This window comes from Saimiri boliviensis, chromosome 3, assembly GCF_048565385.1.
Source record: "Saimiri boliviensis isolate mSaiBol1 chromosome 3, mSaiBol1.pri, whole genome shotgun sequence".
NCBI lineage: Eukaryota > Metazoa > Chordata > Mammalia > Primates > Cebidae > Saimiri > Saimiri boliviensis.
The window spans coordinates 2238443-2260429 of NC_133451.1; the positions used below are offsets into that span (position 1 = coordinate 2238443).

Here is a 21987-nt window from a genome sequence, read left to right on the forward strand (position 1 = left end):
TTAACTAGTGTACTAGACACCCAGGAGCAGCCCCTCTGGCCACTCCCCAGCTACTTCTGCAGACATTCTAGCCAGCTCTCCAGCAAGTTTCAGTCAATCCCTGTGGGTAGCTTCCTACCGAGTTTCATGGGCACCCCTGCCAACTTCTCAGTGAGTTCAGTGGTACCCCATAGGTGGGTTCCCACTTGCCAGACTGATGTGGCACTTCAGCCAGCTTCTTGGCCACCCAGTGGGCTACATCCATACCCCCTGACGGTCTGAATCTCAGTCTTGAGGGGAGTAATTCTGCTAAATTTGTCCCTTCCTTCAGCCCCCCACTTCAGCCCTAGGGGAGGAAGCTGCTCCCTGTGTCTGCTATTGCTTTATTCCTTGGTAGTGAATACTGCTAGTTATTAATGCCTTAAACATTCCCTGTTCAAATTACTCTACTGTTTCTGTCCCCTGACTGGACTATCTCATACACTTCTGTAACAGGCCCAATACTTTTCAGCTGGGTTATTTCGTGACTTAATAACCAGGAGAGGAGGTGACAGCAAAAAAGAAAAAGTCTGAACAATACATTTATGAATCTTTTCACAATTTCATATAAAATGACATATGTATAACTATACAAAAAGATGTGGGGAATTATGAAGTTTGTTTTTTCTGTTCCTCCCTCACCACCCTAAAAACTTCCTAAAGTATTACAAAATAATGAGGGAGCATGTCTTATTTTTCAAGACAGAAGCTCTGCATTGTTTTCAAGCAAAGCTTGGGGGAAGCACTCATAGTGGGGCCATTTCTGCAGGTCTCAGAGGTATCCGATATTCAAGACTTATTTTTTAAATAAAATGTACTATATTTTTTTTGAAACAAGGTCTCACTCTGTTACCCAGCCTGGAGTGCAGTGATCCGATCTTGGCTCACTGCAACCTCTGCCTCCCAGTTCAGGCAATTCTCCTGCCTCAGCCTCCTGAGTAGCTGGGATTACAGATGCATGCCACCATGCCCGGCTAATTTTTTATTTTTAGTAGAGACAGGGTTTCGCCATGTTGACCAGGCTGGTCTTGAACTCCTGACCTCAGGGGATCCACTCAGTTTGGTCTCCCAAAATGCTGGGAGTACAGGCAGGAGTCATCCTGCCTGGCCCCTCTTTAACTACTTCTAATCTGGAAGTCCCCGCTTCCGAGCTGTCCTGCCTTACCAGACCAAATCAGTTACATCTTACACATACTGGTATCTCATGTCTTCCTAAAATGTAAAAAAGCCGCCTACCCCCAACCACCTTGGGCACATGTCTCAGAGCATCCTAAGGCTGTGTCATAAGTGTGTCCTTAACTTGGGCAAAATAAACTTTCTAAATGGACTGAGATCTGTCTGATATTTTACATTTACAGGTTTTTGCCACGTTGACCAAGCTGATCTGATCCTGAAGTTCTTTTTTTTTTTTTTTTCTCCCTGTGGTATCTCAATCAAGTTTTAAATATACCAATCCAAAGGTTCCCATCCCGTATCTCAGGGTCTGGTCCCTCTTTTCTCAGATAAAGACCTTAATCTTGGCCAGGCAGGGGTGGCTCATGCCTGTAGTCCCAACATTTTGGTGGGCCAAGACAAGCTTCTTGAGCCCAGGGATTTGAGACCAGACTGGGAAACATGGCGAAACTCCATGTCTATTAAAAATTTAAAACCAAGCAAAACAAAACACTAGCCTGGTGTGGTGGTGTGCACCTGTAGTACCAACTACTCTGGAGAATCACCTGAGCCCCAGAGGCAGAGATTAAAGTGAGCCACTGCACTCCAGCCTAGGTGTCTTTAAAAATAAACCAAACCAAACCAAACCAAAACAGCACACCACCAGGGCTGAAAATTCAAGTTTCTCTGGTGCAATCAGGACTAAGCAGGACTAAGTCTTGGGTCTATGGCTATAGGCTGTCTCTTTACAGGCTGCCCAGGAAGCCCTCTGGCTTTCAAGTTTAGCCTTAATTGCTTATTGCCCCTAGCTTTTTTTTTTTTTTTGGTGTTTTTCCAAAGTTTCTATTATTCCCAGCCACAGCCATTTAGTTCCATTGTCCTCAACTGCCTTGTACTTCTCAGATGTGCCCTATTGTCCCAGCTGGTACAGTTGCTCCCATTGGTAAGCCAAACCCGCCCTGAGCCAGATTTGTCTTCCACCCACAACTTGTGATGAGGTCATCAGTACCAGCTTACCTGAGGGAAACCAAACTCCAAACTCACATGTCTACTTTCTCAGACCACTCCTGCCACCAACTGCAGCAGATCAGGTTCCCTGAGACTGAGATTTGTCAGCAGAGTTTACTGAGGAGTGACCTTGGAGATCAGAAGAACTGAACCTGGGGAAGCTGAAATGTGATGCGTTGCAAAAAACGCCTCAGCCAGGTTGGCACAGATATATACAAGCTATAATTACAGTCATGCGGGGGTATGTTCTGAAAAATGCATCATTAGGCAATTTCATTGTTATGCAAACCTTACAGACCCCTGAGCTGAGGACTAGTACCTGTCTGTAGTCTATCAGGAACCAGGCGACATAGCAGGATGTGAGCGGCAGGTGAGTAAGCATTACCACCTGAGCTCTGCCTTCTGTCAGATCAGCGGCAGCATTAGATTTATCAAAGGAGCATGAACCCTACAAGGAATCTAGGTTGCAAGCTCCTTATGAGAATCTAATGCCTGATGATCTGAGACGGAACAGTTTCATCCCAAAACCATCCCCCTGACCCTCATCCCATGGAAAAATTGTCTTCCATGAAACAATCCCTGGTGCCAAAAAGGTTGGGGACTGCTGTCATATAGCGAACTTACATGAACCTAGATGGCATAGCCTACTATACTCCTAGGCTGTAATGTCTAGCCTACAACTCCTAGGCTACAAACCTGTACAGCACGCTACCGTACTGAACACTGTAGGCAACTGTAACACAATGGTAAGTATTTGTGTATCTAAATATAGGTAAAAATACAGTATAAAAAATTTTTTTTAAAAAAATGGAACACTTCACGAACTTGTGTGTCATCCTTGCGCAGAGGCCATACTAATCTCTGTCATTCCAATTTTAGTATATGTGCTGTCAAAGTGAGCACAGTATAAAAGATTTTTAAAATGGCACTTATATAGGGCACTTACCATAAACGGAGCTTGCAGGAGTGGAAGTTGCTCTGGGTGAGTCAGTGAGTGGAGAGTGAATGTGAAGCCCTAGTGCATTACTGTACACTATGTAGACTTCATAAACACTATACACTTAGGACACACTACATTTATTTTTAAAGATTTTCTTTCTTCAGGAATAAATTAACCTCAGTGTACTTTAACATTTTTTACTTTATACACTTTAAAATTTTTTAAACTTTTGAACTCTTTTATAACAATTAGCTTAAGACAAAACACACTGTATAGCTGAACAAGAATATTTTTTCATCTCAATTCCATAACCTTCTATTATTAAGATATTTAACTTTTAAAAACTTTTTAAACTTTCTTGTTTAAAACTAAGACAAACACACACATTAGCCTAGGCCTACACAGGATAAAGAGCATTAGTATTCCTGTCATTCACTTCCGTATCTTGTCCCTCCAGAAGGTCTTCAGAGGCAATTAACACATATGGAGCTGTCACGTCCTATGATAACAGTACCTCCTGGAGGACCTGCCTGGGGCTGTTTTACAATTAACTATTTTTTTCATAAGTAGGAATACACCCTAAAACAATGATAAAAAGCATTATTGTATTGTAAATAATGTAAACCAGTATCACAGTCATTTGTTATAAAGTACTGTGTCTTACACGTAATTGTATAGACATAGTACTGCACTTTTACACACCTGGCACATACTATGTATATACAGTCCGCTCGCACAAACCTAGATGGCATATCCTACTACACTGCACTATACTATGTATAACTGTATAGACATAATACTGCACTTTTACACACCTGGCACTATGTTTGTGCGAGTTGACTGTATGACACAGCTATACACTATATAGAGTGCTATACTTTTATACACCTGGCAGTGCAGTAGGTTTATGACAACATCACAGTAAAAATGTAATGTGCCTGGGCATGGTGGCTCCCCTGAGGTCAGTTCAAGACCAGCCTGGCCAACATGGTGAAACCCTGTCTCTACTAAAAATACAAAAATGAGCCAGGCATGGTGGTGGATGCCTACAATCCCGGCTACTCGGAAGGCTGAGGCAGGAGAATCCCTTGAAGCTACGAGCAGGAGGTTGCAGTGAGCTGAGATCGGGCCACTGCACTCCAGCCTGGGTGATAAGAGTGAAACTCTGTCCTGGGGGGAAAAGTAAAGCGTTGTGCTATAACAGGACAACTACGATTATCACTAGGAGACAAGAATTTTTCAGATCCATTACAATCTTAGGGGACCACCATGTATTCAGTCTGTCGTTGACCAAAACATCATTCATTATGCAGCGCACGACTGTCCAGTCACAGAAATTATAATCACAGAAAAAAATTAACAAAAACATAAAAGGCACATACTGAGTTGTTAACATAGGTAAACAATAAGGGAGAGGGTTCAACAAGCAAAAAAGAACTTGAACCTTCTCACAACTTTATATTAAGATGTTGTATGCATACATTTTAAAAATGTCTTTGGGAGGCCGAGGCAGGTGGATCACTTGAGGTCAGGAGTTTGAGACCAGACTAACCAATATGGTGAAACCCTGTCTCTACTAAAAATACAAAAATTAGCCAGCCATGGTGGCAGGCACCGGTAATCCAGGCTACTCAGGAGGCTGAGGCAAGAGAATCCCTTGAACCCAGGAGAGGGAGGTTGGAGTGAGCTGAGATTGCACCACTGCACTTCAGGTTGGGTGAAAGAGCAAGACTCCATCACTCCATCTCAAAAAAAAAAAAAAAAAAAAGAAAGAAAGAAAAAAGAAAATTGTGTGGAATTACCGACTTCAGTTTTTGTTTAAAAACACTTCCTAATGTATTACAAAGAGACTCCCCAAAAATGTTGAGGAAAAAATTTGTAACACTAAAAAATAGTAGGCCAGGTACCGTGGCTCATGCCTGTAATACCAGTACTTTGAGAGGCAGGAGAATCGTGTAAGCCCAGGAGTTGGAGACCAGCCTGGGCAACATAGCAAGACCCTGTCTCCACAAAACAAATAAAACATCAGCCAGACACGGTGGCAATTGCCTGAAGTCCTAGCTGCTCAGGAGGCTGAGGTGAGAGGATTGCTTGAACCTGGGAGGTTTAGACTGTAATGATCTATGAATTCCAGCCTGGATGACAGAGCAAGACCCTGTCTCCAAAAAAAGAAAAAGAAAAGAAAAAGTTTATTTCTCTCTCATGTTCTGAGGTCAATGGTCTCAACAGGTGGTATAGCTATTTTTGAAATCACTCAGGGGCCCAGCATCCTTCTAGCATGATGTTCCACAATCTCTAGGACACTCTTATTTGCACGGTTGGAGAAGAATCATTTCGGCTCCAACTGGTGGGAAGCAAAGAGGCCAGAGAAGCAGGCAAGCTCTCTTGGATCCTCACCTGGAAATGGCACCCATTTGAGTTCACAACTCACTGACAGGCACCTGGCCACTTGGTCAAACCTGACTGAAACAAGACTGAGCCATGTAGTGTAACTGTGTGCCTCAGAAAAGAGGGATGGACTCAGTGAGGTAAGCAATGAGTAATCGCTGCCAAAAAGGTATCTGGAACAATATAAAATGCCCATGATTATGAAGCAGTTGCCATAAAAGGTAGGAAAATGGTTACATTTGAGCAGGGAGAGATTTTAATTGAGAAGTAAATTTTGTGGTGTTGGCAATTTAAGTGGTAGTTACATGGATGTTCTCTGACATTAATTTAAGTTTTGCATTTTTAGTGTTTTTCACGACAAAGCATTTTTAAATATCTATACCTGTTTCAAAAAGATATAACAATCCAATCTTTGCTGAATGTGTATCTTGAGTCACCTCAGTCAGTCTAGCAGATAAGAAAATTAGATCCCAAAATGACTAGTATCACAGGTTTAAATATAGTTTGGTGTGACTTAGTGTTTTTAAAAGCAAGTATTTGTAGTTTATTTCCATTAATTTCTGAGTTTAATTTCAATATTTATTTGGTATGAAATAGGCTCACGGAAATGAAAAACTAATTTACAATATCTTTCTTAGAAGTAATAATTTGACATAATAACAGCTCAGTATTTGACAAGAATCCAGGAGTCAATTAAAACTTTAGGTCCAGCATTACTCATCAATAATCCACCAGCAATCCAACTTTAATTTGGATTCATATGATAAAGGAATGAAACTGGTGAGAATCTGTAGTGGAAAGACAACAAGGTGCTCCTATGATCCCTGCCTCCTGGTGTCAGGTCCTCGTGTAACCCCTGTCCCTGAGTGTGAATGGGACTACTGATTGATTGGCTTCTAATCAACAGAACACAGCAAAGGCAGCAGCATGTATGTGATCACATTACATAAAACTGTAATGTCAGTCTTGCTAGGGAGACTTTTGCTGGCTTAGAAAAAGTGAGCTGCAGGCCAGGAGAGGTGGCTCACACCTTTAATCTCAGCACTTTGGGAGGCCGAGGCAGGTGGATCACGAGGTCAGGAGTTTGAGACCAGCCTGACCAACATGGTGAAACCCCGTCTCTACTAAAAATACAAAAATTAGCTGGGCATGGCGGCGTGCGCCTGTAATCCGAGCTACTAGGGAGGCTGAAACAGGAGAATCACTTGAACCTGGGAGGTGGAGGTTGCAGTGAGCCAAGATCATGCTACTGCACTCCAGTCTAGGCAACAGAGTGTGACTCCGTCTCAAAAAAAAAAAAGAAAAAGAAAAAGAAAAAGTCAGCTGCCTTGCCATACTGTAGGTTGCCCACAGACAGGATCACATGACAGAAACTGGGGATGCCTTCCAGAAACCAGCGAGAAACTGAGACCCTTGGTCTGAAAGTCCACAAGAAACTGAATTCTGTTAATAACCATGTCAGCTTAGAAGAGAATGCTTCCCCACTGCAGCCTTGGGAGAGACACCAGCCCTGGCTGACACCTGGAGTGCACCCTTGCAGAGGACCCGGTGGAGTCAGGTACAGGCTCCGGACGCAGAAACTGTACAACAATAATTGTGTTGCTTTAAGCCAGTAAACCTGTAGTAATAATGTTACACGGCAATAGAAAATACAAAATCCTTATGAAAACTTCACTATTTTTCCCAATCTAAGAATTGAGACAAAAGTCGTATATCTTTTTCTATTATCTTCTCAATAACCTTAACAAAAACCAGGATTTTAACATTTTAATGGGGTATTTCATTTTTAGAGATAGGATCTTGCTATGTTGCCTAGGCTGGACTTGAACTCCTGGACTGAAGTGATTGTCACAGGCATTAACAGGGTATTTTAGAACAATGACAAGAGTTGATAGGAGATGGACTATCATAAATTTTTCATCAGAGCCTCATATTATAGCTGCCAGAGGCATTTCATTATTCTCACCAGTTTTTTAAGGGGAGTATATTTCCACATCTGTCAAGTATATACCCACTCTATTACTCAAAAAAATATGGAATAATAAATGTGATTATGATAGTGTTTTACACTATCAATTGCTAGGCATGTAATTCACACTCAAAAATTCTTATCAGTTTATTAGTGACTTCTACTGCAGTAAGGTATGTAAGCAACAGATGCCTGAACAGATCAAAACATTAAGTGCCACTGTATCTTAATCAAGAAGCTGTTTATAAGAGCTTTTGTGCTAATATTTGGCAACACTCTCAATTATTTCAAGTTCATTACTCAATTATATCTCATTCACTTATGCCTTATTTTATAGAAAGAGAAACCAACCACAAATTATTGACCCAGACTTACAAATTTAAAATAAAAACTACTTTGCTAGTTAGCAAAAAAAAAAAAAAAAAAAAAAAAATCCCAAAAAACAAAACACCAAAAACCCTGATGTTACAAACATTTCAGTGACATCTGTGAGCATTATCACTGCTTTTACTATTATACCACATGTCATAAACACATATACACTGATCCAATCCTTGCCACCTAAGAGTTTACATTTCTATGGCAGTATAATACACATATTGTCAAAAACGTATCTCTTGCTCACCACACACAACAGCATATACTATGTATGGGTTCCATGACCTGAGAACCAAGATTAAAGCATCTCTTTTGAAGATAGTGAAAGACCTAATCCAGATTCTAAGGGAATGTTTGACAGAAACACCTTGAACAAGGAAGGAAGTGTTACATTTTGAAAGCAATCAAGGTTAAGGGCACATGAAAGTTAGTGAGCAGCAGCTCGGTCTACACCAAATGAGTGTAAAAGGGGTGGGAGCTGGGCTTCATCTGTCTACATGCATCCATTTTCAATTCTTAACCTTTAGAGTAATTAACATTCAAAGTATCAAGAGAGAGAAAGGTTCATAAAACTTACTTACTCTCTGTACTCTTTCCCCAAGTCTTAGAATCCACTAAATCACCTGAATGCATAGCAGACATAATCTTCTGAGCAACACTGGAGAGCGGTGTCTTAGAGAGATCAAAGCCTACCAATGCCTCATAATTTTCCATTTTCACAAAATCCTAAATGTAAGATTAACATAAGGTAAATACCCATATATTAATTCTAAGACTTTAAAACAGGAAATACAATGAAGTTATCTTGAAAAATTTATATACCAACTTCAAAATGTCTATATTTATAACCGTAGAAAATAGGCATCAATCATCCAATAATATAGATAGGATATTAAGAAAAAAGCAAAATAGACTCAATCCAGGTATCATGGTAAATAGATAAAGAACTTATTTTCTAGGTAACCAATTTAGAAGCAAGCAATTTACTCAAATACTTCCTGAGATTTGAAAAATGGTATTAAATCTTCAAATAAATCTAGTAACACGATTATAACTGACTTAGGTAATTATGGTAGACACACAGCTATCATCCCTGCCTTGATCAGCCTTGCTGGACTCCTGGGCTGAGCAAGTGAAGTTTTCAATGGGGACAGTATAAATCAAGCATTTAAATTGGGCAGGGCATGGCAGCTTACGCCTCTAATGTCAGCACTCTGGAAGGCCAAGGTGGGTAGATCACTTGAGGTCAGGAGTTTAAGACCAGCCTGACCAACAGGGTGAAACCCCATCTCTACTGAAAATACAAAAACTAGCCAGGTGTGGTGGTGTATGCCTATAACCCTATCTACTCAGGAGGCTGAGGCAGGAGAATCAATTAAGCCGAGATCGTTCCACTGAACTCCAGCCTCGGCGAAAGAGATTCTGTCTCAAAAAATTAGTTAATTAAATAAATCAAGCATCTGGCCACCCATCTAAATAACTGACACTAATTTAAACAGAATTTGCTACCGTAAGCCAGGTGACATATTTTCCACATTACTGGAGAAAAGAAAAATTTTAAGTAAATTCTCTATCCCAAGAGAGAATAGAAAAAAATATATACAACAATAACAACAAAATGTTGCTCAAGTGATAGGGAGCCGATAGCAAAATCTTAAACAAAATTAACTGCTACATAGTTAAGGTTTACATAATAAATACAAAATTTTACATAACATAAACACAATAATTGGCAAAATATTTTTGTTCAATGGGTTGCAAAAATCAAGAGGGTTAATCAAAGTATGCCTGTTTTCTGATGGCTATAGCTAAAAAATTCCATAAAGACCACCCCAAATATGTAATTTTTAGATGGGCATTCTGTATTACAAGCAGGTAAGGAATATTTTTGAAGGTATTACTACAAGGCTCACAAGCTATTTATCACAGGCCATGTATAAATTGGGCACTCAAGAAGCATCTGATAATAGCAGATGAGCTACTTGAAATTATTTTAGACCAACTCTTAAAATATTTTCTGGTTGCCCAAATACCATTATTAAATACAATTAAACATTTTTGTGCTTAAACTGATTAAAATAGTACCATACATCTTTTGAGCAACCACTTTTACAGAATTTTGAAATTAAAATTTCAAATTTCATTTGAAAGTAATTTATGATGTATAAGTCACATTTAAAGTCAAAGCACTGCTAAGCTATCTTGTAGAAACTTTTGAGTCCCCATAATTCAGACTCTAAAATGAATGATGGCCAATAAAGTCCCAATATTCTGTGGTACAAGTTGAGATATACAAACAGTCTAAAAGTCTATAGCAGGGAAGTACGAAGGAATACAATTTGAGCGCACAATTTTATTTTACAGTCAGATATGAGGGGACTTGGCTATTTCACATACTAAGGTCTACAGATTTTAAAATGCTACTAGAAGTTCAATACATTTAAAAATATTTAACAGTAGCCGGGCATGGTGGCTCACACCTGTAATTCCAGCACCTTGGGAGGCCGAGATGGGTGGATCACGAGGTCAGGAGATTGAGACCATCCTGGCAAACATGGTGAAACCCCATCTCTACTAAAAACACAAAAAAATTAGCTGGGCATGGTGGCACATGCCTGTAGTCCCAGCTACTCGGTAGGCCGAGGCAGGAGAATCGCTTGAACTCGGTAGGTGGAAGTTACAGTGAGTCAAGATTGCACCATTGTACTCTAGCCTGGTGACAGATTGAGACCCTATCTCAAAAAAAAAAAAAAAAAAAAAAAAAATTTAGCAGCAGAAAATTTCTACTTTTAAAAAGAAAGACTACTGTATTAAAAAATATTTGCATTATGTAATAATGCTTTTTCCTTGTAATTAAAAAATTACCAGGACTAAGTACCACGAAATAAATGCTCGTCATAAAGTACTGGTACTATGAATGTACTACATGAGAAAAAAGTCAAATTAATAATACTTGAATTCATCAAAAGAAATGTTCCATTGTCCTCAAATTTAAAAAATTTGGTAATGTTTATTATATATAGTCTCCTAATAAAAGAGCATGAGTAATAAAGATTCAGTTTTCAGTAATTTTCAATCTTCAAGACTAACAGCCTTAATTTTTGATCGAGTTTCTAAATTCTCCACAATATCTTTCAGATAATCTTCATCTTTTAAAAAATATACATATAATTCTCTTTCCATTTGATGTAATTTATTATTTGCCAAAGTTTTTCTTTTTGTCTTCACATCAGCAAGAATATCAGTGAGGAGATGATTTAGTTTATTCATTTGAGATTCAACTTGATGAAACTGCTCTGTTAACTCCTAAAAAAGGAAAATAAAAATAAAAATTCAAACACTTTATTCCTAACACCAATTATAAAATTAAAATATAACTTACATGGAAAGACTTTAAATGATTTAAAAACTTCCCACAATTTTAGCAATAAATCTCAATTTAAAATCCATAACGGTTTAATTGCAACAACTTCTGATAATTTTAAGCAAACCCTTCCTGAAGAGTACTTGATATATAAGTTGTTCTGTGTATTCATATATTCAACAAATATCATTGTGCCAAATACTGTTTTAGAGATTACTGATAAGAATGAACAAAATCTCCCTCATGGAGCTTATATTCTGCTTAATTAATCAAACATTGTTTTAGCCTATTCTCTGTTTATTCTAGAAAGAAGGTACAGAATATAAGACAAATTAAAAAAAATTATCTAAACACAAATCTCCATTTTTCATATTTTCTTACCAGATACAATTACACGATATTCCACAAAAATCATCTTGACTAATCATGTAATTTTCCTGCTCAAGAATCTAGTCATGCCAGACCCTTCACATTTATAATAAATTCAAATTCCTCAGTTTCTAGCATTTAAACCAGATTACTAGCAAGTGTCCACAGCTTTCTAATCAAGCATTTTACTTAAAATTTTGGCCAGTATCACCAAAGAGGTTTTGAGAAAATCTGCTGCTCTAACTACCCTCAATTTTTCACAGCTTCTCAGCATGGTCCACAAGCATCATAATTATCTGAGGTACTTGTTATGAATACAGGCTCCTATACCCCAAACTAGACTAAATAATCTCTGTACAGGGCTAGGAACCCGCACTTTGATATGCTCCCTGATGATTCTAATGTACAAGTTCAAGAATGACTACTTAAGACTTGTCATAAATGCCAATTCACAGAGCAGTACTTCTTAAAATACATATTTTTGAAAATCAAGTAATTTTGACATTATAGCTACATTTAGTGATCTCCTCTAAGACAAACTTGGTAAACTTGAATATACTGAGAAACAATGATCTCATCTTTACCTTCAATTAAATACTAAAGATCACATAATTGCTAAAACAGTATTACTACAGATACTGAAGTTCAGCTTCATTAATAACAGAAACACAAAACTGATATGGCATTTTATATCACATTGAGCTAGGGAAAACCACTGATGATACCCAGTGGTAAGACTGGAGTGAAATTACCATATTTTAGTGATTACTGGATACATGTTTTTCAAATTTTAACATATTTGAAATGAAGATGCATCTTAATCAAGAATCTCATTATGATTGTTTCTGGCCAGGTACTCTTAAGAAATACTTTCTCACCAACATTCTTGATATACAATATGGAAAATTACAGACAACTTTGAGTCAAAAAATAACTTAGAATTGGACACTGAAATGTGAAGCTTTAGAACTACCCTAACCATTTATTTTTTTCCTTTTAACATATGTCCAAGAGTGGTATGATAAAAATCCATGTCTACCTACACCTAAAAAGATATTTTCTAGTAAGTATGAAAAACAAAAATTCTTAATAAGAAAACGTTATGTCAGTCTAAGAGTTTTTTGTTTTAGCAATTCATAAAATGATGGTGTACCTTATGATCAATGGTGTCTAGTAGACACTTAAACAGTGCTGGTAGCATTATAAACTCCTTGAAAAAGCAGTACAAAGGCAAAAAAAAAAAAAAGTGTATATATCGCCCTAGCATAAAAAACCCCAATGACCCTGTTTCCAAGAATTTATCCAGATAGAAGTATCCAACAGCAAGCTACATACATGAAGATACAGATGTTCAAGAGCAAACAAAAGAAAAAAATGAAGACTATCAAAATGCCCAGTAACAATAACCATGATGGCACAGTAATTAAATCAATAGAGCATAGTTAACATTAAAACAAAACTATCTGGAGAGTAAAAATGTTTATTTCATCATGCTAAGTAAAAACAAAACTATGGTCTTTGCTGAGGGTCTTTAGAAGTTAGCACCATGGCGGAAGAAATGAAGATCAAAATTAAGAACTACAGAACCGTCCCTTTTGACAGCCACTTCACCAACCAGAACCAGAACATGAACTGCTGGCACAACTCCCTAGACTTGTACCACTCCAAGAAGGTAATGACTGCTAACGAGGGTGATGTCTCTGTGTGCAAATGGTACTGGCATATGTACAAGTCCCCATATCCTCGGTCTTGGCCTGGGACAAAGGCATGTTTCCTGGGAAGATCTGAACTGGTTCCACCCTACCTTTCCCGTTTTCCATCCTTCTCCCAGGGTGGTAAAGGGGGCCCTGGGTACATGATGATCCCTATCCTGGGTCCATGAATCAGGACTTAACTAACAGTAAAAACTTACTGGACAAGTATAAAGAAAACTATATGCCTTACAATTACGAAGCAAAAGAAAAATGGCACAGGAATATTAATATGAGACAAAAGAATATCAAGACAAAAAGCATCATAGCAATAGTCATTATGCAATGCTAAATGCTTTGATTCACTGCAATTTAAAACCACCAGAATAACTGTTCACTGCAATTTCAAACTTGGATGTAACTAAAAAAAATAGACTCAAAATACATAAAGAAAAAAATGACGTAAAACTACATGGAGAAATTCTCAAATCCACCATCAGAGCAGAAATTTTTACACAATTCTCAATAGATCAAGAAGGCAAAAATCAGTAATGGGAGACCTTTCAAAAAAAACCATCACAGATACCACTTCACACCCATCGGGATGGCTATTTTAAAAACCACAGGAAATAACAAGTGTTGGTAAAGATATGGAGAAAATGGAACTGTGCAGCTATGACACACACAAGACTATCATAGCAGTATGACCTATAGTAACAAAAACTGGAAATAACCTAAATGTCTGTCAATCTAACAGATAATTATGTTATGGAATACTAACTATACAAAAGAGAAAACTGAGAACTATATAGCTTTACATGTATCCACATGAGTAAGTCTCAAAAACATGTTAAGCCACTGAAAAAGCAAGCAAGTCATTGAAGGACACATACCATCAATATACATACCATCAGTATAATACCACCAGTATAGTAACAGCATATAAAGTTCAAAAACATACAAAATTAGGCTGAGAGCACTGGCTCACACCTGTAATCCCAGCACTGTGAGAGGCCGAGGCAGGCAGATCACAAGGCCAAGAGATCAAGACCATCCTGGCCAAACCCTGTCTCTACTAAAAATACAAAAATTAGCTGAGTATGGTGGCATGGGCCTGTAGTACCAGCTACTCAGGAGGCTGAGGCAGAAGAATCACTTGAACTGGGAGGTGGAGGTTGCAGTGAGCTGAGATCACGCCACTGTACTCCAGCCTGGTGACACAGCGAGACTCAGTCTCAAAAAAAAAAACCATATACAACTAAATGCACAGTCTAGGAATATGTATGTTTGTGTATATGTGTGTGTAATAAACTATACATAAAAGCAAGAAAATGATGGACAAAATTAAGCATGGTAGTTACCCTTTGAAGAAGAGGAGAATTATATTAGGAGGGGCATAGACCAGTAACTGTATATATAGGATTTTAAAGATATGAAGGCAATCCTATACTTGCTAAGATGAGTGAAAACAACAGAGGTTTTTTGTTTTTTTTTTAAATACTAATAAACACATTATGTATCCTTTGGTGTCTGAACAATTGTATACATTTTTAAATTTCTGTGCATACTCATCAAAAACTATCTGAAAAATATCTTTATATGTGAACAAAAATTAAGAGATATAAAAATATATTTTATATTAAGGCAATGGAATTGGGGTAATAATTTCCTAATGTTAACATTTTCTTTAATATCTTTTACAACAAACTTTTTTTTTTTTAAGCATTTTTAACTACTATGGCAAATACCCACCTGATCACTAAGCAGAAGCTGATTTCCTCCTTGATACAAAGCATCAGAAAGCATGTCCACATCATTATTTAGCTTGGATAGAAAGAAAGAATATTCTTGAGCAGATACTGCCAACTGATCTTGTACTAAAGAAACATTCTGTTTCAATTTCTCAGCCACTTCCTCAAGGTTTCCATGAGTTAGAAACAATTCTTTTTTCTTGTTCTCTCCCTCTAAAAGTTGGTAAAGCCTAAAATGTAAAAGTTAAAATTTTTAAGTCAGAATTTTCAAGTAAGTATCATTTTCAAAATTACAATCCACTGTACTGGGGCATTTGTGCCGATAGCTAAGTAACAACTTCTAAAAATACTGGGCCGGGAGGGGTGGCTCACACCTGTAATCCCAGCACTTTGGGAGGCCGAGGTAGGCAGATCATAAGGTTAGGAGATTGAGACTGTCCTGGCCAACATGGTGAAACCCCGTCTCTACTAAAATGCAAAAAATTAGCCAGGCATGGTGGCCTGCGCCTATAGTCACAGCTATTCGGGAGGCTGAGGCAGGGGAATCATTTGAACTCAGGTGGCGGTGATTGCACTAAACCAAGATCACACCACTGCACTCCAGCCCGAGTGACAGAGTGAGACTCTGTCTCAAAAAAAAAAAAGTGTCTGCTAAAATCAAGCAACTAAAACCATTCGAACTGTGTAGTACTATTTCAGTACATATATATTCTAACTACTACATTAGCTATACATTCTATTACTGAATTCCCAGCTTCCCCACCAACCAAGTTTTACATACAAAATTCTTTTAACTTTAACTGCCACTAACATACTTCAAAGTGCACTTCAGAGATACCTCCAAAGAAAACACTTGTTTCACAGAATATAACTATGATGTAGTATAAACAGGCTATGGCTCATGTCTATAATCTCAGCACTGTGGGAGGACTGCTTGAGCCCAGGAATTCAAGACCAGACTGGGAAACATAATGAAGTCCCATCTCTACAAAAAAAAAAAATTTTTTTAATTAGCCAGGCATAGTGGCACATGCCTGTAGTCCTAACTCCTCAGGAAGTTCAGGCAGGAGGATCACTTGAGTCCAGTAGTTGGAGGCTGCAGTGAGCTATGATCACATCACTGTACTCCCACCTGGGCAAGAGGGTGAGATCTTGTCTTAAAAGGAAAGAAAAAGAAAAGTAAGGAAGAGAGAAAGGAAGGGAAAGCAAGGAGAGAAAGGAGGGAAGGAAGGAAAAAACAAGCAAGCAAGCCAACCAGCCAGCAAGGAATGAATTTGAAACAGAAGACCTAGGTATTGGTCTGAGTTTTCTGGGATGTGAAACCCAGGGCAAATCGATCTTTCAGACTTATTTCCACATCTTAACTATGCCACATCTTAACCTACCTATATTACAGGATTGTGGTGGGATTAAAAGAGAAAAACTGAAAATGTAAACAATGTAAAATATAAAGATGTAAAATTAAAACTGTAAAATGTTAAAAATAAAGAGCTACATAAATAGCTATAATAGTAAACTTTTGCTACTCCAGTCTTGTCTGTATTTGCTTGGCAAATTAAAATCTTGATGAGCCATGAGCCCACTTTAATATGTCAAACATTAACTGCAGAAGGTTATTCTACAGGACAAATGGAAAAATCCGGGACAGCACCCTCCACATATCTTTAACAAAAAAGGTCTGCTCTTTTTCTCAGAATTGTTTTAAAAGTTATTTTATCAAGTTGTAACAGACTTCCTAAAACTAGTTCAATCCCAAAGCTGCCAATTACAGTCTTATAGATGTAACTATACAATTCCAAGGGGCATCATTCACATAAATCATGATGTCAATGGTAACCCCTGAAATTGCACAATGAAGCAACCCTATCCAGGCCCCTCATTTTATTCATATGAAAACAAAAAGATTAGATGCTTTTACCCTACCTGGAGAAAAATGAGGAGTAGGAGCCAGATTTTTGAGTCTTAAGACTACTTTAGCCCTCCAACTTTCAGCATCGCTGTGCCATCAATTGCTCAGACATCCAGATAAAGCTTGGGAGCTAGCATTCATTCTCAATGATTCTCCTGACTAAACACAGAAATGAAGTCTTCTCCCCTCTCCACTGCTACCTTCTCCAAATGCAGTCAATCCCCTGCCTAGCAATACCTGCTATGCTAAGCTGTATTCAAACTTCCTGCCCCAAATCTAAAATGAGATATATAAATAATGATGCCGAAAGGAGAATGAAACCCATTCATTCTTCCAACCCATCCACTTCAGCTATAAAGCAGCTACTTTTATATCTAACATAAATGGAAAAGGGAGAAAAAAAAAACAAAAACTACAAATGAAAAAAAGGTGGCCAGGCGTGGTGGCTCATGCCTGTATTCCAAACACTTTGGAGGCCAAGGCGATCACCTGAGGTCGGGAGTTCAAGACCAGCCTGCTGACTAACATGGTAAAACCCTGTCTAAAAAAAATATATATATATATAAAATATATATAATATATATTTTATATATTATATATATTATATATGTATATTATATATATTATATATCTCATATATATATATATATCACACATACGGAAAAAAAGGTATATAAAAATGGGAAAAAAATAGGCCAAAAGTGAAATGGAAAGTACTATTAAAAGTTCCAAAATTTTAGCTCAAACTTTTTCTAGTATTTTGCAAAAACAAAAGGAAATATTTACTGAAGAAACAAGGAAGCATACGTACCTATGAGTAGAATAATCCTTAGTATCAATGGTATTCCTTGCATTTATCTGCTGAGAGACTGACGGATCTGTTAACATTTCTAATTGCTTGCAGAGCATCAAGTTACTTTGACTAAGTTCTTGAACCAAATTTTCAAGTTGACGATATATGTCCCAATGCTTTCTTAATTCAATTTCATATGATAACTGTAGAAGTTCAAATGATGCCTTTTGCTTTATTAATTGATTTAAAACTAACTCTTGTCTTGCTGTATAATAATCTTGTTTAGCAATCTGCAGATCAAAATCTCCCTTTACCACTGGCATATTTAATAACTGGGCATTCTCTCTTACCACAGCAGGTAAACTTTTGTCTTTCACTTGAGTGATCTGTTCTTCAAGTTTCTTAATCTCACTGGTCAAGCTAGAAATTTTAGCATCCAAATTTTCTTTGTCCACAGCCTACACAAAGCAAAGCAATTACATTTGAAACTGGATGCCTAAATTTGAAATCATCTTCAGATTATTTTCACTTTCCAGTTTAGGTGACCAGATAACAAGCTCAATGAATGAAAACAAATTTAATAATCCTATAAACCAAAATTACAGTTTAAAAATGAAAAATGTAGACTAAGTCAAGGGTATGAATTACTAAATTTTAATGCTATTACTACCATACACATAGTAATGGTTACCAAAATAGAGATCTTATCATGCTTGTTTTAGTCAATCAAAATCATTATTATTAATAGCGTACTACTCACTGAATCCAAGTACATGTTAAGTTTTTCTTAAAAGTTAAAATTACCTCAATAGGTCCTAGTCAGCCAGTCAATTTTAGCTGACTTCTACATAATTATCGGACTTCCTATATTATTCCAAAGTTTTTGTCAGCTATAGAAACTAACTTGGTGCTGATATTCAAATTCAGAAAACTTACATTTTTACTCAACTATCTAGCAGTTATATTACCAAGAAAGCAAGCTCTCCAAGAGTGCTGAGAGACATCTGTAATACATTTATCCAAATATTCTCAAAAAGGAATCAGTTTGTCTACTGAACTTAGAACTTGACTTTACTAGCACTATGCTCTGGTTGGAGCAAAAGAGGCAGAATACCCATAATAAAGCAATTAGTTTCTAGCCACATCTTAAAAAGGAAATCTCAGTCCAGCCTGTATCTGCATTACACAAATTTAAAATTCAGAATGCAAATTAAAGCACTTTTGTTTAAAATAAACTAGATAATGTGGTTGAGATTATAATTACTATCGCTGCCTTGCATTAACATATGGGTCTATTTGTATGAAACATTGACACATATCATAAATAAGCACTGAACAAGGAGAAAATAAAATGTAATCTCTTATTAGATTTCCCATTCTAAAGTACGTTAATAGCAATATTATATCCTCTATTCCCTAACAATAATTACAATATGAATCTAGTCTCGTTTCTTATGCTTACCTTGCTGGATAGGCTATGAAGATTCTCCTCTGCCCATTTTATACTTGCCTTCATGCTCAAATTACTTGCTTTCAAGTGAATTAATTGATGTTGAGCACAAATGTATGCGAGCTGCAGCCTAGCCATCTCTAATCGTCTCTCTTCAAGGATTTCCTGATTATCACAAATAGATGGTGTCTGTATATCTAAAAGCTGAAAATTGTCTTCATTTGAACTTTCAACTACTTCATGTATACCCTGAAAGAACCGTTTTTTGGTATACAAAGTTAATGCTGCTGTGCTTTGCTCTTCCTGACTCAGGTATTTTTCCAAGGAAAATTGAGATAAAAATACTAGTTGATTTGTCCCTTGACCTAAATTAGAATGTCTGAAGAACGTCATCAACTGTGTAACTTCATCAGTAAGGGCCTGAAGTTCATTACTGATTTTAGTGTTCATTGCATTTAGAATTCCTTGACTCTGCTTCAGCTTTCTAATGGCTTCTTCTTCTTTAGCATTTAACCTCAGAGATTTGTGGCTAGTTACCGAGGCCATCAATTGGCATTTATTACGTCGCTGAATTTTTAGGTTCTTTAATTTCAGTAGAGTTTGAACCTCATCCTCTAATTTCTCCAGCTCTTTGTCATCCAGTTTAGGTGTCTTCAAATCAGAAGTTTTACACGTCTGAAGAGCTTCGTCCAATGCCGTCCCTTCTAAGATGGGCTTGCCTGACTTCTGAAGAATGCTAAAAGCTTCCAATTCTCTTTCAGACAACACGTTCTGTTCATTCACATTCCCACAAAACCACTTCAGAAACGATTCATCTTCAGCACCCTCAAACAACCAGTCAAAATCTTCTCCATTAAGATGATCAGCTTTGGGATAACCAATTTTTTTCAATGTTTCCACAAACTCATTTCCACAACTCATGGTTTTAACTACCCCAGTGTTGTTGTATCTGATACGGGTTTACGGTGCTGATTTTTAGAAATTAAAGCCAAATAGAAAAAAGCTACGTTTTATACCAAGTCCACAGGGAAGGGAACATCTATTTTTTTTCAAATCTATAATGATTCCTCCTGGGGGGGGAGGGGAAGAAAACAAGGATTAGACCACAAGCAAGACGACAGTGTTTTTAAAAAGACGACACAGACAAATGCCACGTGACATCGGGGGCGGGATAACCGGAAGGTGGCTGCACCTGCAGCGCGTGACGGCGATAAAAACAAACGACTAGGCTCGTACTCGGAAAACCGCAACGGTAATGACAACTAATCAACAAGTGAAACGATCCGGACCCATTTCACCTTGTTTCTAAAGATAACCCGGTTTAAAACGCATTACACCTCCCAGAGCAACGCTGGCTCTGAATGCCACACACACGGCTACAAACAAGCCCCAGCCCGCGCCGGCTCAGCCCTCGGCACGTCGGAAGACGGAAGCAAGCCCAGTCCTCCTCGAAGGACGCCCCGAGGACCTCCCTCGGCGACTCCGCGCCGAGGCCGCGCCCCGAGGGCCCCCACTGCGGCGCGGAAACCGTCAGCGGCTCCGGGGAAGCGCGCGGCCGCCGTCCAGGCAGCGCCGAGGGAGCCCCGACGCCGGGCGGCGCGAACCGCAGAGGCGACGGCAGGCCGCAGGGACCCGCGGCCCCGGAACCCACCGACGCGCCAGCGGCGACCCCTGCGGCGCCGTGACACCTCCGCACGCTGACGGAACAAACGCGCACGCCCGCCGAATCCGCGCCCACACCGGGTGGCAGGCGCCGGGGAGGGCCGGCCCCGGGCAACCCCCGCCCCCGCTCCTAGGACTGCGGCCCGCGCCGCGCTCCCCGAGGGGCTGCCGGAACACCTGGAAGGAGACCCCAGGAGCGCAGGAAAAGAAGAGGCAGCGGGGTGCGGACGGGGGTCGCGGCCACTCCTCCAGCCCACACCCGGGCGCCCAGAACCGAGGCCCGCGTCAGTCACCTCAGGAAGCTCCGCGGGCTGCTCCCGAGCGCTCGCCGCCACCGCCCTCCGAGCCCCGCGCGCCTCGCACTGCCTGACGGGAGCGCCTGGACGCGCGCACGCGTACAAAGGCCGGGGCGGGGAGCGCGGGATGACTGACTGCGCAGGCGTGGAGTCAAAAGAGGCGGAGTCAGCGAGGCTGGACCACGGGGTGGAGGTGAGCAGGCGGAGCTCCGCCCCCGGCCGCGCGGGGCTTCCAGCCTCCTAGGCGGGGCGCGGGCAGGGAGAGGCGGGGCCTGGGCCGGGCAGAGCGGGGAGGGGGCCAGGGCTGGGGGCGGGCCAGGGCAGGGGGCGGGGCCAGGGCAGGGGGCGGGGCCAGGGCAGGGGGCGGGCCAGGGCAGGGGCGGGGCCTGGGCAAGGAGTAGGGCGCTGAGGGCGGAGGGGTGCGGTGGGGCGCCCTCTGGGGAGCCGAAGCCGCCGGCCTGCTCTCCACGCGGCCATCAGTCGTGCTTCAGGCCTGCCCTGCCCCGTACCCAGTCCGGACCCTCTGAAGGCGCTTTCGCGGTGTACAGAAGAGCAGCGCAGGTTGGTGGCTGGGAGACAGGCTGCAGCCCGGCGGTCCGGCCCACTGGGCCGGGAGGACCGCGCTGGCCCCCGAGAGGGACGAGTCTCCGTGCCCACAGCGGGGCCGGAGCAGTGCCTGCTGCATCCGAAGGGTTAGGGGCTGTTTGCTTAGACTCTTTCACAATGAACTTTGTTTTGCAAAAGCGCTGAATTCCCAGCCCCTCACCTGGCCGCTGTGTAGAAGCTGGCCTCCTCCGCAATCGTACTTTCCAAATGTGAGAAATAAGCTGGCATAAGCGGAGTGGCCTG

General features: G+C 40.0%; 2 protein-coding genes and 1 non-coding gene across 4 annotated transcripts in view; all 3 read right to left on the reverse strand.

Moving 5' to 3' along the window:
* POLN (DNA polymerase nu) overlaps window positions 1-8567 on the reverse strand; it is a 157144-nt gene extending 148577 nt beyond the window's left edge. The window contains 1 exon segment of the mRNA XM_039468501.2: window positions 8435-8567. Coding sequence (XP_039324435.2) covers window positions 8435-8567 — 133 coding nt within the window.
* HAUS3 (HAUS augmin like complex subunit 3) lies at window positions 1378-21214 on the reverse strand. 2 transcript variants are annotated; one of them, XR_012516793.1, is made up of 6 exons: window positions 21136-21214; window positions 19193-20250; window positions 17749-18188; window positions 15030-15258; window positions 10334-11159; window positions 1378-8579 (listed from the first exon to the last, which is right to left on the reverse strand). XR_012516793.1 is itself a non-coding variant. In XM_039468502.2 (5 exons), the coding sequence occupies exons 2-5, from the start codon at window positions 20099-20101 to the stop codon at window positions 10926-10928; spliced, it is 1812 nt and encodes a 603-aa protein (XP_039324436.2). In that variant the 5' UTR covers window positions 20102-20250; window positions 21136-21214; the 3' UTR covers window positions 10241-10925. The 2 variants fall into 2 exon arrangements, 1 of the variants encoding a protein (XP_039324436.2); XM_039468502.2 differs by lacking the exon at window positions 1378-8579 and having other exon boundaries at window positions 10241-11159.
* LOC120363751 (U6 spliceosomal RNA) lies at window positions 2980-3081 on the reverse strand. The gene has a single exon (XR_005579202.1). It is a non-coding gene; the product is annotated as a U6 spliceosomal RNA (small nuclear RNA).
* Window positions 21215-21987: the final 773 nt, after the last annotated feature.

Bases quoted from the DNA above. Each gene is read 5' to 3' on its own strand.
- HAUS3 (XM_039468502.2), bottom strand. From the start codon at position 20,101: ATGAGTTGTGGAAATGAGTTTGTGGAAACATTGAAAAAAATTGGTTAT. The intron at 18,189-19,192 runs GTAAGCATAAGA...TGCTTTGTGTAG, and splicing joins TTCATAGCCTATCCAGCAAG to GCTGTGGACAAAGAAAATTT. The intron at 15,259-17,748 runs GTACGTATGCTT...TTTACATTTTAG, and splicing joins AAGGATTATTCTACTCATAG to GCTTTACCAACTTTTAGAGG.